Source organism: Cottoperca gobio, chromosome 6 (assembly GCF_900634415.1).
Source record: "Cottoperca gobio chromosome 6, fCotGob3.1, whole genome shotgun sequence".
In the NCBI taxonomy this organism is placed as follows: domain Eukaryota; kingdom Metazoa; phylum Chordata; class Actinopteri; order Perciformes; family Bovichtidae; genus Cottoperca; species Cottoperca gobio.
Window position 1 is genome coordinate 4,571,926 of NC_041360.1, and position 16,297 is coordinate 4,588,222.

General features: G+C 42.0%; 1 protein-coding gene across 1 annotated transcript; it reads left to right on the forward strand.

The window, feature by feature from the left end:
- The first annotated feature begins 782 nt into the window (after positions 1-782).
- On the forward strand, positions 783-16,288 carry snrkb (SNF related kinase b). The gene is made up of 6 exons (XM_029434445.1): positions 783-1,058; positions 2,038-2,428; positions 2,741-3,135; positions 10,964-11,105; positions 12,971-13,332; positions 13,512-16,288. The coding sequence occupies exons 2-6, from the start codon at positions 2,190-2,192 to the stop codon at positions 14,093-14,095; spliced, it is 1,722 nt and encodes a 573-aa protein (XP_029290305.1). The 5' UTR covers positions 783-1,058; positions 2,038-2,189; the 3' UTR covers positions 14,096-16,288.
- Positions 16,289-16,297: the final 9 nt, after the last annotated feature.

The following is a 16,297-nucleotide window of genomic DNA, read 5'->3' on the forward strand; positions in this document are numbered from 1 at the left end:
TATCCGTTGTCTTTATTTTAGTGTGCGGGCTGCTAGAAAAAAAGTACGAAAGATAGGTAGGAAGAAAGAAAGAAAAGGACCACTAGATGGCCCCATTATTCTGTAGCTTGGCTGGTTAGTTGAAACAAAGAGCGCTGGGATGAGATCATCCAGCAGACTAGTGCAGACCTTTCACTAACAATTTGAATAAACTTGAACTCTAAATCCTACAGATAACAAAAAAGAGAAATGTAGTAGATTCAAGAACGGGAATGTTTGTTTGAGGTGCTACAAGACAACACGTTAAATTAAAGGGCATGGAAACAGACACAATTCATTGCATTTACATGATGAGGTCACTAGTAAATAGGATTTTATTTGGTGCACTGTAGCTCAGTATAGAGATTGTAAATACATGCTATGTGAGTTTCCCTTAGTAGGCCTACATTCCAATTTCTAAGGGCAAATAGGGGTATAAATAGAAATCACTTTTTTGTTAAGGTCCTCATTTCCGTCGTGGCCCTGTGTGTCTTCAGCTAAATGAATAAAGTCATTATAGAAGCATCTCAGGAATGTACGTTATTATGTATGTTATGGAATAGCTCATTGTGCCTCCCTGCTATTTAGAGGAAAACGCACATTAGTCAGTCAGTTATATAATTTCTTAGACTTCCGAAGCGCATTCAGTCATTTTCCTCTCTCCACTGCGTACGAGGCTCGCGGCCGCTCGCTGCTGCTGCGCCGCGGGAGCGAGTTGGAATGTATTGACGTCAGAAGGAAGTTGGACACACGCGCGCGCGCACGAGATGTTCCGTCCTACTCTGTCTTGTGTATACCTCTTTTAGTGGAGCGGGCGCGCGGCCACACAGCTCGAGACTCTTCAATGAATTGAGGCAGGCAGATAGTCATAAGAAAAGTATGTGCACACATGGACCACGAACATGGAGTGTTATGAAAGAAAACGAGAAGGCGGCGCTGTCGTTTTCTACGTCTAAATTCAGCGGCGACACTAAGTGTGAGTGACGGAAAGAACCGTTGGCTGAACAGCTCGCAGCTACGGGATATTTTGCACAACAATGGTAAGTTGGCACCGAGGTTACTGTGTTTTCATAGCTGCCTCTCGCGTCCAGCAGCGGCATTATATTCCTGTGGTGCTTTCAGTGTCAGCCAGGTTTTTAGTAGCGTTTGTTTGGTGGTGTTGAGCAGCAGCCAGGAGAATGACTACATGCGTATGTGCCAACTCTTGACTGCAGTTGAGGCCAAGTAGAGAACAGCTGGCCTTACCACAAGTGTAGCAGCCCGTAGGCAAGATAATGCAGTGTTTTGGATCTGATAAAACTGTACAGCTAAGAATATCCGCACATATTAACGCGATGAGGCCTGCTTCTGTGTACTTAGCCCAGTGAAGCTGTAAGAGGGGCTTTAAACATGTGGGGAAAGACTACTGTTGTCTTTGATGGGAATAGTGACGCTGCTATATAGTGATATAAGTGATGATAAGCAGTTGACAGTGATGATGAATAGGATAAAGATAACAGCAGTGAAGTTGACAGTGGTGATTGTATTGATGACCATGGTAATGAAGATGATGATGAACTTGTTACCCTGGGGAAGATCTGATGATGACATCATCAGGTCTAATGCCACCTTCTGACCCTCTTAGCCAAACTAATGACACACAAACTCTCGTGCACACACACACATACAAACATACATTATGGTTTCCTGTTACAGTATTGATTTGGCGTGCCATTTGTGCTAGATGGATGTTATTTGAGATAGAGCCAAACGCAGCCCTTCAACATCACAGACAATAAAATAATATGTTACCCTCTACTGCTCTCATTGCACTTCAGTATAATCAGAGACAATCTAGTATCCCCTACTTAATTTAAACGTGTTCTGTCTTCTCTGCCTTTGTTAAAATATGGTAAATATCAATCTGGCCCGGTGCTTGAAGGGATGAGGCATTGGCAGCAGCTGACCTCATTTAAGCTCAAAATCATCAACACTGTCATTTTATCTCATTGTTTTGTCTTTTTTTTTGTGTCCTTCCAGGCAACTCCCTATCAGTGACGAACTTTGCTGCCCTGCCCCCCTTCCTCCCTCTGTCCCTGACACCTTGACACAACTATTTTCCGTCTCCTATTTTCTTTTACCCCTCTCTCCATCCTCCTGAATTCCTCCAGTTGCTCCTCTCTGTTTCAAACATGGACTCCTCTGGACAAATAACCACCTCAGCCCAGGATGAACATATCGACCACAGGAGCAGCCCCAGTCGCTCTGATCTCAGCGGACTGTACTGTCTGGGTCGCACGTTGGGCAGGGGCCACTTTGCTGTGGTCAAACTGGCTCGTCATGTCAACACGAGGCAACTGGTTGCTATCAAGATGATTGACAAGACAAAACTTGATGTTATGGCAACAAGCCACCTCTTACAGGAAGTGAGGTAAAGAATATTATTTATTATTAAAGACAACAGTTGAGAAGAAAATATTAAGTTCATAAAAAGTAGAAAAACTGGTTGAAAAATAAAGGTGGGAGCACTTTGTCACTATTTTTTAAGTCCAATTTTAGACTGAGTCTTATCTTAGCCAAAAATAGAACATAAAAAGAATGGTCCTGTCCACATTTGAAGTTGCCCTGAAGGAGTAGCATCACTCCTTATGCATCCTTATGGAAAACTCTATGAAATGCTAATATTCTTAGTTCCTCTGATTACCCCAACAATTATCTCACCATCATTACTAATTATTTTCAGGTGCATGAGGCTGGTGCAGCATCCCAACGTGGTTCGCCTCTACGAGGTCATCGACACGCCCACCACCCTCTACCTTATTATGGAGCTGGCCGAGGGCGGCGACCTCTACGACTACATCCTCCGCCATGAGGGAGGCGTGGCTGAGGGCACCGCCAAACGTCATTTCGCCCAGATTGTGCGTGCTGTGGCATACTGCCACCAGCTGCACGTGGTGCACCGGGACCTGAAGCCCGAGAACGTGGTGTTCTTTCCCCAGCAGGGAGCGGTAAAGCTGACAGACTTTGGGTTCAGCAACTTATTCCAACCCGGGACAATGTTGGCCACCAGCTGTGGGTCGCTGGCGTACTCCGCACCAGAGATTCTGCTGGGAGAAGAGTATGATGCGCCAGCTGTGGGTGAGGAACAGAACATTGTTGATTTCTTTATTTACTTTTGCATCTGGGAGTGTTGAAACTGAACTGTTGGTGTAGAGCAATGGTTCCCAACCTGGGGGTCAGGACTCCCACATGGGGTCACAAGAGAAATCTAAAGGGTTGCAAGTTGATTAACAGAATAGAAAGGCATAAAATACATACTTGTGCTACATCCACTTATCTATTTTGTCAGACTTTCCTTTAAACATAGCTTATTTTCTTCTGATTCTGGAACTACTGGACAATTCTACCAACGATGAACGATATATATGAAACCAGGAAAACGATCCCTCTTTGGTTTAACTGGTGACAACATGTAGACACATGCAGCCAGAGACGAGAGGTCACTCACAAGCTAAAAAAGGGAACCACTGATAAGCAAATATGTGGATGCTTTCAAGGTGCACACATTACTTGTGCTGCTGATGCTGACATACCACACTCATATACATTCAAATCATAGCCAGCGGCTGTATGCATCCTTGTCATTCGGTTCTGAGATCAGTATTTGAAATGTTGAGGTAGTAGGGATCAAAATCTGTCTAAATTTAAAACCTTAATTAAGGGGGGTAAATCCACTTAAGCTTAACTGATGTAATTCAATAATTTTCCTGCCTGAACAGAGTAGTCTTACCTCGAGGGCCGTTTAGTACCTGATCTGGAGCTTTTTATTATATTTCACCAATCCTCATCAGATCCCACATCAGAGTTTGACCACTTATTATAGAAGTGTGTGTTGTGTGTGTGTGTGTGTGTGTGTGTGTGTGTGTGTGTGTGTGTGTGTGTGTGTGTGTGTGTGTGTGTGTGTGTGTGTATTTCCTTGGATGTTGGTGTGTGTGCCCCCTCTCTATATTCCCTTCCATATTCATGTGCTTGTATTTGATTGCACCTGTGTATGGATGTGTGTTTGTTGGTGTGTGTGTGTGTGTGTGTGCATATCCATATCCATAAAGGCTTAGTGTTTGTATCTGGGTCAGCTAAGCAAGCCAGCCGGTCATGAGCCAACCGGGCACGTTCTGCAGTGGAACCAAACATTGCAGCTCACCACTGGCCTCTCACACTGCACTGCAAGCATTTGTGTGTGTGTGTGTGTGAGAGAGAAAGATAAAGATAAAGATAGATAGCTGAAAGAGAAAGTGCCATGCATCAATGTTTATCCATAGTAGAGAGGTTGGGATCTGTGTGACAACAGAGATGAGGCCGGCCGACATTAACAACATTAGCATAAGTAGCTTACGTTAGCTAACATTAGCTAGAGTAGCATAAGGTTAGTTCAAGTACAGGTCAGTATAAGTTATTTTTTTCTTAATACTAAGTTACCTAACTTTATAAGTTACAGTTATATCGAAATATAAATAATAAGGTTGTATTGTTTACCTTGGTATTACTGATGGATGTTGTTCGGCATGGACTTGATACAATGTAATGAATATACTCTCAGTAGGTTACTTTATTTATTAACAACAAGCGTGTTAAAACCATACACTGCAAATTATAATACAGTGGCATAAGGAAGCGTGATAAACACATAATTGTCCACCTTAACACACCTGATAACTTGATTTTCCACCATGGGTAACAGCGCAGGAAGTGGGCCTCAGACTGCAGCTCTGCAGCAGGACACTATTGCAATTAGGAACTTTCTTTGTGGAAGGATCTACGACATTTGTTTTACTGCCTACTGGCAAGGATGAGTTGTGGATGAGTCATAACCAGGGAAGGTGATGAGACTTGAGTTTTCTTTGTCTCATATTATGGTGTGTGTGTTGTTGCCTGCTTCGTCTAGTCTGGGTGGGAACCCTAGGCCATGAAAAGAAGTGGAGATAAGGAAAGACACAACATGACTTATTTGTTGCATTAGTTCCTTTTTTTCATGTTCCTGTTTCCTAAAAGCGTCGACACGGTGTGTCATTAATACATCCTCCAAGACTGTTTCCTCTTCACCTCAACTCAAGTACACTTTTCTGTTCTATTTGAGCATGATTCAAACTGTAAATATCACGATTATATCATCACTTTAGAAAAGTACACACACACACACACACACACACACACATAAATATATGTGTATGTGTGATAATCCTGAGCTGCACAGAGATGTCCCTTAGTGATCTCAGCTTAGGAAGGTGACTCATAAACCTCTCGGTACACACACACACACACACTCTCTCACACAGACATCTCTGTGTCTCTTTGATATTTCTGTCTATAAACAGACTGCTGTTAATTTCACTGTGGTTCCTTCACCACTGGGAGTTTACTGTATACTGTATGTGAGCTCTGTTTTAGGACACGGTGTGTGTGTGTTTGCTGATAGTCATATGATGTAGAGGAGAGACACAAGGGTGAATTGGGTCTTTGACAAAGATAAGCACCGCCAACAGTTACATAATATCCACTGTTTACTGTGCGCACGCATGTGTGTTTTTGAGGTCTAAGTGTTGGTGCAGGGCTTCACGTTAGGCTCACAGACTTTTAGTCAGTGGAAGGTCCTCACCACTGGTGAGGTACATGGTTGCCTGCTTTGTGTTGTCGTATTTCTTGGCCAAATGGTCTTTTTTGTTCCAGTGATTATCACTTGGATGGAACTCAGTCGGCATGGTTTGTCATAGACTTAGGAGGCCACAAATTAGTTTGTATGCATATGAATGTGCTTTGACTCAAACAATCTAAATATGACAATATTTGATGAGTTATGAAGGAGAAGTGCTTGGCAATAAAGTTACAGAAAATGTCAGATAAGAAGGGAGGACGACCTAAACTGGTGCACTATGTTCTGAGCAGGAAGAAGTTCTGCATTTGGCAGATACTGTAAACCTCTGGGTGTCAGCTACACTCTCTACTTTACGCTATGAGTGTAAATAGCATTGATTGTGATTGTGACATGTGGTCATTTTTAATTCAATTAATCCCTTATGTAGGACTGTCACGATAATTACTTTTGTTAGACGATATATTGTCCCATAAATAATTGCAATAAATTATATTATTGTAATTTTAATATCAATTTATGCCACTAATATAATGATAATATATCAGCATAATAATGCGAGTACAACCTTTCAAAGAGCAATGGACTTCTAATTCTTTAGAATATTCAGATATAGGAATTGCAATGTGAAAACAATATTAAAATATCCTAAATAAACAAAACCTAATTAAAATAAAACTACACAACCAAAACAATCAATATAATGGATTTTCTGGCTGTGTAAACAAAGTATTAAAATTGTGGGGAATACGATCGGTCGATTACGTGAAAATGATCGAGGTCATGTACATATCTCGTACAATATGTCGATAACGTAATTATCGCAACGGGCCTTGAAAAGAAAAGCAGCTGATGGTGACCTACTTAACATTTGTGGGCTTGATGGGAGAGAAAACGGCTTTCTAAAACAGCAAATGGCAGATTTTAGTGTCAGTCCCATTCTTTAAAGAGCATTTACAATATGAACATTTTTATTAAAAATGAGTCAAACACAGTCGTGAAGTCTTAGGTCAGCTTGGGGTAGAGCTCTTTGATGTGCTATATTAAAACACAGTTTTCATTTAGAATAATGACTTTCCATGCCTCCTCTTTGCCTGGCCGCCTCATCATATACACAGTTTCTTTCTCTGCTCCAGGGTGGAGGGTGATGGTTGCTTGTTGAAAACCCGAGAGCAGAACATGGAAAGCTCCCCCCCCCCCAAACATCACATTTAGATCAAGGCATAGCTGGATAACGTGAGATGTTTTTCAGACAAAACCTCTTTGTCAGTGTTTTCATATAGACCTGAGGGCTGCTGGACTGTTTATATCAACAAGGACTTTTTCAAAGCTTGCAAAGCCTAGATCCCCCACACCCCCACACCCCCACTACTTATGTTGGCTATATAACCGTGCAGGCAACAAAACCAAAAAACATCACTTGGGGGGGAAATTGTACAACACTAACGATAAATAAGTCCTTTGGGAACCCAATGAGTGTGGGTGTGTAAAGGTACTCTCAAGACACATGAAGTGGATATCAGTTGTCCACCTTATTGATTCCAACTACAAACTTAACGAGGAAGTACTATGAATATATTCTATTTCACGAAATCTGCTGCTTCATCTAAAACGATGTTGCATTCAGTGCATTACAAAGTCTGTCCATTTCTTAAAGGGGCACTCCACCAATTGTACATAAGATCAGTCATGGAGAGTACACACTAATGTCTTCTACGTTTGAAAAAAAATAACCCTGATGATGTTCCCAAGAAAAGAGTTGGATTTCCATCTGAGCTACTCTACTGTCACTAGAAGGCGTCACAATAATAGTGACAATGCTATATATCAGTTAAATGCTCACATCTGCATGCTCAATAAACGTACATATAATGCTCTGCTTCCCTGCTGTATCAGGGTCATTATATTACACTTAGATAATCATATAAGAATAACGAGATTTGTCAAGATCATGAGGAAAATGGCTTCATAATTGGTCCAGTTCATATCATATAGTATCTTTAGTGCAATGAATGCTGGGTTACTCCAGTTTTTTCCTCCAAATCTATGCAGCAAAAAAGGGCTGCATTTCTCTGAACTTGCAGGTCCCTTTGGAACGGGGCTGACTTTGTTGATCCCATTGACCCTTTATGACGTATTAGGTCTTGAAATGTGCACTTCAAAGGTGCAGCCGCTAAAAGATGGCCACAGCCAGGATCGTTCACTCTTTTTGCAATACTCTGTGTGCAAGCTTTTGTATCTCAACATCTGCGTGTGTGTGTGTGTGCGTGTGTGCGTGTGTGTGTGTGCGTGTGTGCGTGTGTTTGCTGTCAGCAGGCCACTAATGCACGGTGAGAATGTGTGATATTCCCCAGCGAGCAGAGTAAAGTACTCTCCCAGCACTCAGTGGCTTCTCCTCTCTGTTGCATAACACTTCTCTAGACTGAAATGAGCGTGCCCGTGGGCGTGCACATGAGTGTACATTGTGGTGAGGACTGAAGGCCGTTGTTCGGACCATTGTGAGTATAATGTGGGACAATGGCTGAATGTTTATCACACATGGGACTGGTACGTGTGAGAATCTATGGAGAGATATGGATCTGAATGAACCACGGTGTTTGAAAGTAGAGTTTTTCCCTCCCCATTTATCTAATTTGCTTTGGATATTATGATGAAAAAGTTCATTTACAAAGGTAGCTGTTTTGCAATCTGGCATTTTATTGGCTGACACAACCTGTAATATTACTTATTAATCTCACTGCAAAGTGTTATGAAGCTGCAGATAGTCTAGATCGCTGCAATGCAATAATTATCTGTATCCTAAATCTTGTGTATATTGCACAATTATATTTGTTATTTTAAATAGTGTGAATTAATTGGCAAGTTGATTGCTCAAGCAATGATGCACATTCTTATCTTAACTAATTCTCTGTACTTGTATATTCTCAGAAAATGATGTTGTCAGTTATCAACTTTAAAAACAAACAACAACAAAACAAGTAGGCTTTATTGTCAGATGCACAAACGCTACAGAGTAGTTGTTGGCAATGAACAACTTAAGTCCCAGCTCCTCCAACAATGCAACATACAGAATGCTTGAGACATAATAAGTATATAAAGTATTAAAATAGTGCCGTAGACATAATGGTGGAAGTAAAATGCAGGAATAAAAATGTAAAAAACATATAAAATAGAATGTAAATGAAATACTGTACATTGTAATAATATGTGTAATAAGCAGTGTGTGTACTTTAAACATATGTAAGTAGTGACACTTCAGAGAGCTCAGGAGTTCAGCAGTCTGTGGGACAAAACTGTCCCTGAGTCTGGTGGACTTGGCTCGGATGCTGCAGTACCGTCTTGCTGAGGTGATGGGGGTCTTTGATGATCCTGTGAGCCTTCTTCCTGCACCGCTGGGTACAGAGCTCCTCCATTTATGGCATCTCCGTCCTGCTGATGTGCTGAGCAGCTTTACTGAAGTTGTTGTCCTGGCACCAAGATGTCAGGGCTCTCACCTCCTCTCTGTACACAGTCTCCGTCGGTGATCAGGCTGATTGTCATGTCGTCAGAGATTCTTTTTGTGGCAAGATTTGCACTTTTGTCAACAGTCTAAGATAATAAATGTCCAAATGATTAGTTATACTCACACTGTTGCCACGCTGGCAGCTCCGTGAGGCTGTACTGAGGCTCAGTGGTGCTTAGAGATACATGCTGACGTCAGCATGATAACATACTCATGACAATGCTTACATGCTAATGTTTAGCAGGTATAATGTTTACCATGTTCAACATGTCAGTTTAGCCTGCTAAACATTTGCCACTTTGCTCTAAACATTAAGAACAGATGAGGCTGAAAGATTGTTATTAGTTTTGCAGGTATTTGGTCAAAGTATTGGACAAGTGAACATTTGAGTCAGGGATTAAGTGAGGGATCAACAAGGTCATTAGGATTCACCCTCAGGAGATCATAAATGCTTGTACAAAATGTGATATCGATCCATTAAATGTTTAGTTGAGATATATCAATCTGGACCAGAGCGGTGGATTGATTGAGTAAATGATAGAACAACATTGGCATCCATAGACGACTGCACTAGCATGGCTAATAAATAAAGTTCATTGTGGTTAGTTAAACCTCATGAATATATATATAAAACATATATACAGTACATGTTGTCGCAACAATGTCTAGAGAAAATGCAAAGAACCCCTCCGAAGTAAAACATCCCTTTTGTTTCTCTTCTTCTGACTAAGGGTAGAAAACAAAATGTTTAAAGAAACATAAACATTATGAAATTGACATGGAGATAAAGTGGAAATGTAGTGAATTGTCAATCAACCACTATTTAACCCTTTTTTGAAGATTAATGTGCTACCGTGTTTTAATAATTTCTTGTGTATGTGGTGCTTGTAAAACTCTCCTGTGACACAACTGATGAAAGATGAATTAAACTATGTGGGAAAAGACCAAGGTCAAACATAACTGTAGCAACTGTAATATAAGCAGAGGCAGCATTTATTAGAGATTCTGCCTTTATTTCTAGTGTTACGTCAGGGTTAACAGACGATGTGAACATGTGTGTAGTGTTTCTATCTCCAGTGTTTGGGAGAAACACAAGGAGAGACAGAAAAAAAAGAGGGAAGGAAAGATCATTCTCAGAATAGCACAACAAGCGCTCTGTTTGTTTTCACCCCTCAGCTCGTGTGTGTGTGTGTGTGTGTGTGTGTGTGTGTGTGTGTGTGTGTGTGTGTGTGTGTTTCCTTGAACCGGTCGCCACAGTGTTCTCAGGCTGTTCTGAGTTTGCATGGACCTCCTCTCAATGCATTTGCATGAGGACGAAAGAGGGGGGGGGGAAGGAAAGGGAGGAGACGGGAAAAGAACACACTGTCAGCAGTGTGTGTGTGTGTGTGTGCGCACACTCTTTCCTCTTATATTTTTTCCCTTCATTGAGGATTAACCTTATGTACCACTCGCCAGGAAACGCCGCTGTTTGTCACCCTGACCTCTGACCTCTCTGTCGAGGATATGGAGGAGGCGAGAGAGAAATAGAATTGATAAATAATGCTATTATTTTGACCGTGATCCAGAGTTGATCCTCTTATGTAGACAGACAGAATCTGAATTTCACCTCATCTGTGTGCTGCTTTACAAAATAACTGCAGAGGTGTTTTCAAGTGAAATTCAAAAGGGGACTTTTATTTTTAAATATCCCTTATGAACTATGAGGCTCGTAGAATTCTAAATATGATCTGATAGCAGAGGGATTGTAGACTTTTTCTAAGATCTGGCATGATTTGCTATTTAAGGCTAATTGTTGTGCTTTTCTGTGTGTGTTCCAGATATCTGGTCTCTTGGGGTGATCCTGTACATGTTGGTGTGTGGAGTCCCTCCCTTCCAGGAAACCAACGACAGTGAGACTCTAGTCATGATTCTGGACTGTCGCTACTGCGTCCCCAAACATGTTTCAGACGACTGCAGAGAGTGAGTGCGGATGAATGACACCAGGGTTAGAACACAGAAATGCTTGATCAGATTAAGCTTCCTCTCTGTTCACAGCTTTAGAGAAAACAAGTTATCTGTAAACTACAAAGATTGTATTATCTTTGTGGTTTTATTTTCTTGTGTTTTAAATTGATTCTTCATTATCCTGCTCCCAGAGATTTTCTGCTGTTCCACAGCCTGTCTAAAAAACTGCTGACCGTAAAATCATCTCATTAGTGTGCGTTTCAGTGGATAATGTTAGTGTCCTAGTTATCTCAGAGGCTTCTCTATCCGGCTGCAAATGCAGCTCTTGCTAAAACACTGATTACTTTTTGTGGCTTTAAACAGTGAGTGTTATCTATTCAAATACTTGCTATTGTTTTCTTTAGTGCAAAACACCTGTCTCCTTAACACCATATCTCAATCCTGTCAGAGGCACACAGACGCACTCCTGGACAAAATACAACTTGCATTGTACCTGTGTGTCTTCTCACTTCACTTTCACTCCTCACACCTCCAAAGCACACACCCTGTCCTCCGCTCACAGTAAACATCAATGCAGTTTGCTGCTGCAGCTCGAGAGTGAATGTCATAACTGATATTTAAAAAAAGACTCAAAACACAGTCATCCAGATAATTTCTCCAGCTCACTGTTGACTTGGGGAATAACCAACACATCCACATGCAGCTACAGGGTATCTGCAGGTCTTGAAAATCATCTCAAAAAAGGCCTAATAAGGATAAATATGAATTGTTAAATATTTTCCTGTGCTTGTCATACTCAGGGATGTTAGTTATAAAATGCTTTTTGTATCTCATTACATACTGTAACCTAAAATTGGGATTGATTTGGACAGTGGATTGCATGCTCTGTTCAGTCGGCACCCTCAGACCTGTAGCACTGTCACTACTGCTAGCTAAGAATTAATCACTTTTAATAGGTTAATCCCTCCATCCATTTTCTACTGCTAATCCGGTTGCATTCATTTCATGAATCATCAGAAATTATTGTTATATTCGGCTGAGAATCTCTGAAAAATGAGATGTGATAATTCAAGGCCACATTGTCTCGATTGGTTTTCCAACATACTTGAAACCCTGACAAGTATTGTGTGTGTAACCACAGCCTGATATATCTTCTTCCTTTGTGCCATAGAGCTCCATTGTTGTCCAAAGACTATTAAAAACAAATCGATGACTGTCGCACTGGGTGACAGGTTGCTTCATTAACATGAACACACACACTGTGTTTATTTTATCTTAATCTGCAGTTGAAAATATTCCTCCCAAAATAGAGAATTTAATCCTGTTTGGTCAAATCAACAGGGCCCAGCTGTTTTAGGAAATGACTGAGGCCCATGCTACACCCTTCCAACAAGTGTTATTAAAATCGGGCTTTCCCACAATCCTGCTAACAAACAAACAAGCCGAACTGAAAACATACAACAGCAGCTGTATCTGCATGCAGTTTTGCTCTGAACACATTCATACACTGGTTTCCTGTTCTCTAGAAGGCAATGCATAAATACCCTCAACCAAGTGGTTTGTTAGATTATCTGCAAACGCATCCTGGAACGTCTGAACCTGAGCGCTTGTCATATGACTTAGCCCCAAGTCTCATGATGGTGTATTTGATTTCTGAACGGAACAACCTTCTGGACATTAAGAACGCACACAGGCGTTAAGCTATTTATAAGATGTTAAGATGTGTGGCAATGACCTAGATCATATATAAATCAGGCAATTCTCTGTGTTAATTCAGGCTGATCACCAAAATATGATGCAAAAAATAAAGCGAGCAAACAGCAGCTTATGTCCTTTCCATGAAATAAAATACTGAACCTCTCGGTCTTTTCCCCCCTCAGCCTGATCTCCAGGATGCTCCAGAAGGACCCGTCTCTCCGCGCCTCACTCGAGGAGATCGAGGCTCATCACTGGCTGCAGGGGCTGGATGACGCCCTGCTCAGCCCGGAGGCCCCGCCACACTGGCTCTCAGGGGCCCTCTCTCCCAGCTCTCCCCGCTCAGGAGCACCTGAGTGTGGGGACCTGCTCGCTGCGAGGCCTGCGCCTCAGCAGGCTTTCCCTGGCCCATGGCAGCCCAGCCTCAGCTTCACTCTTCGTCCACCTCCTGCTGAAGAGCCACCGGTAACCAAGAACCTGCCGGCACTACAGCAAATCTGTGAGGAAGAGGAGGAGGAGGAGGAGGAAGAGGAGGAGGAGGAGGAGGAAGAGGGGAAGTGGAAGTGGGGGAAGTGGAAGTGGAGGAGGAGGGCAGTTTGGCAATAGAGGGTGATGGTTTGGCATCTTTGTTAGTAGCAGAGCCAGAAAAAGAAGCTGAGGAAATGTTTAAAGGTGCAGATGATCAACAGTGCAGCGAAGAGGAACCAAAAGAAGGATTAGGAAACATAGTGGAGGAGGAAGAGGAGGAGCAGGAAGAGATGGAAATAGAGAAAGAAGACAGTGGGTGTGTGATTTCAGACCAGCCAGTCAGTCATGGAGACAAGCTGCTTAGTCAGACACCTGAAGTCCCACCATCGTCTCTGTCTGGTTTGAGGGTACCGTGCTGTCGGGGGCAGCCAGACACCACAAGCCCAGAGGAAGGAAAGGACGAGGAGACGGAACCCAACAACAACAACAACAAAGCTCCTCCTCTACTCCCTGAATCCTCTGTGCCCTCCATTCTTGCATCCTCTTCCAGACTTAACCTGAACGAGAAGGAGGCACAAAAAACAGGAAGAGAAGGAGAGGAGAAAACAGAGGAGGGAGGAAGTGATGACCTCTTGACAGACAGATCTCAACCCCACAATGCATCGGGGACCCGGGATGAGGCCACTCCGAGGGTGGAGCAGGGGAAACGTCATAGCATAAAGCTGCGTGAGAGACTCTTTCAGTTCCCTCTGTGTGAGAAAGCTCTGGCCTTCAACATACCGACAAACAACAAGCCCAAGATCCTGCCGCTGGCTCAGTACAACTGCTGCCATGTGCTATAAGTGAAACCACTGACTGATGTACTGCTCGCTCACTTGGGACATGCAGACTGTTTGCAGTGGGCATGTGGCTGACTACAGAGCGCACACCCTGTGAAGAGGCAGACCGCTGTGTGAGCCTTTCTGCTGCAGAGACCTGGAGGCAGGAGGGCAAACGCTCTCAATGCAAACAGCAAGTGTGCAGGATGGGACGTGAACTGCTTCAGACCTACAAACACTCACTTCTAGCGTTGTGCTCATGTAATAAACATTGTGTTGCGCTAGAGGTGGTGTACAGCACAGTAGTCATGCGTTTGCTGCTGTTACAGGGGCAACCATAGATTTACAATGTGTAGACAGAGTCCAATCTGTAGCTTAGAAACGATACTGGTCCTACAGGAAGGAGGGAGACTGAAGAAAGTAAGAGATAGACACACTGCAAGCCTTAGTGCCCAATTCTGATTTATTGCTCAGATTTCTTAGTTTGGCTGTTCACAGTATTTTTTAGATGTGTCCAAAATCTGATTCCAGTGTGAACTGGTCACAGTCCTGAACTGACCTGCATGCGTTAAAGAACAATAACTACACCACACACTGTCGTACGGTAGTAAGCGTGGAGAGTATGTTGATGTGCAGTGGAAGCCAGCAAACTTGTTAGGAGATGATTACGTTCACTGTCCCTCCACTGTACCCACAATGTCGATCTATGAATGACTGTTCAGACTGAGGTCGCATTGCAAAAAATCAGATCGAGGACCACATGTGAAAATGGCCCAGATCAGAATTGAAAAGATCAGATTCCATGTGAGTTGTGCTGTTCACACTGTTATGAAAAAGTCTCAGATCGGAGTCACATGTCCAAAACAAATAAATCTGATTTTGGCCACTTTTTCCTGCGTTCTGAACGTAGTCATAATGACTGCAACCGTTTTTATTGAATAAGCTATATTCTGTTTTGTTTGTTTAAAAGGTGCCTACGTGGATGAAATGGGTTTCATACTGTACATGGCCACTGTGTCATTTTAGTTCTGACTGTAAAAAGCTCTAAAAGTCTGAATGGTCTCGCACTCAGTAGATCCATGTTTTCATATTTTATAATATGAATTAGAATAAACTTTGAACCAGCTTCTGCTACAGAGTAGCATTTGTTTCCTCTTCCCTTTTGCACAACCCGCTTCTCCAGTGGTTTAAAAGCTCTTACTATAAGCTCTATTAAAGAACGACTGTTATATGATGTGATATATGATATACTTACTGTAATATATGCCTAAGAATGAGATATGGTTTTCTGTTCTCTTAATCCTGAAATCTAACCCATATAATGACTTGTCCTAACATACCGTACTATACTATTGATAGGCTCATTGATCATTGATTGGGATGCAGGGGTTTCATTGTATTTGAACTTTCTTTCTATTCATACTGAACAGTTAAGTATTATTTTATCTTAACAGTTTTATTTTGGATGTGCAGATTTAAGGTTTCATGATTTTTTACAATGTGACAAAGATATTAATGATCTAAAGAGAAATGTGACTTTGTGCATGTTCTTACTGTTATTTATCACAATATACCTCCATGTGTCTTGTATCTGACGGGACATGTTCTGTAACTGTAAGTGTACCTTGAGGTAACCGCTGAATGATGAATTGCACACAGTCCGACTCCTGTAGCTGGATGGATAGATTTGTTGCTCATTTGGACCCAATGATTTGATATGTTATTATGTAGCCTCCGTATGGTAATATTTTACCATATAATGCCTCTGTGTGTTTCTATTTTTTCTCATTACACACTGTATTTTTCCTCAATTGAAGCTGAGACAAGAAGTGAAACATTTTGTAACGTTAAAGAAGGCCAAAGCTGTACAATAAGCTACATTTTCCTCTGACAGTTCAGTAAACAGAGCGTGTTCCTGTCACTGCAGCGTCACAAGTACAACAAATTGGATTGTATCGTGTGACCTGTGACCGGACGGTCCCCGCCTATACCAGGAGCGGATGCCATGTGAAATCTGATTATCACTCATATTTCATCAGCTATGGAAACATAAAAGCTGTGCAGAAGAGGGATAAAATCCCATTATTTGTTCCTGTGTGATTGCAGCCCGTCTCTCCTCAGTGTGTCTACTGACCTGCATTGTAACTAGGACCACGACTCCATGGAGCCATGAACTTATTTTTCTGTATTTATTTATTAAAATAGATTAAATCAGGATTAATGTGT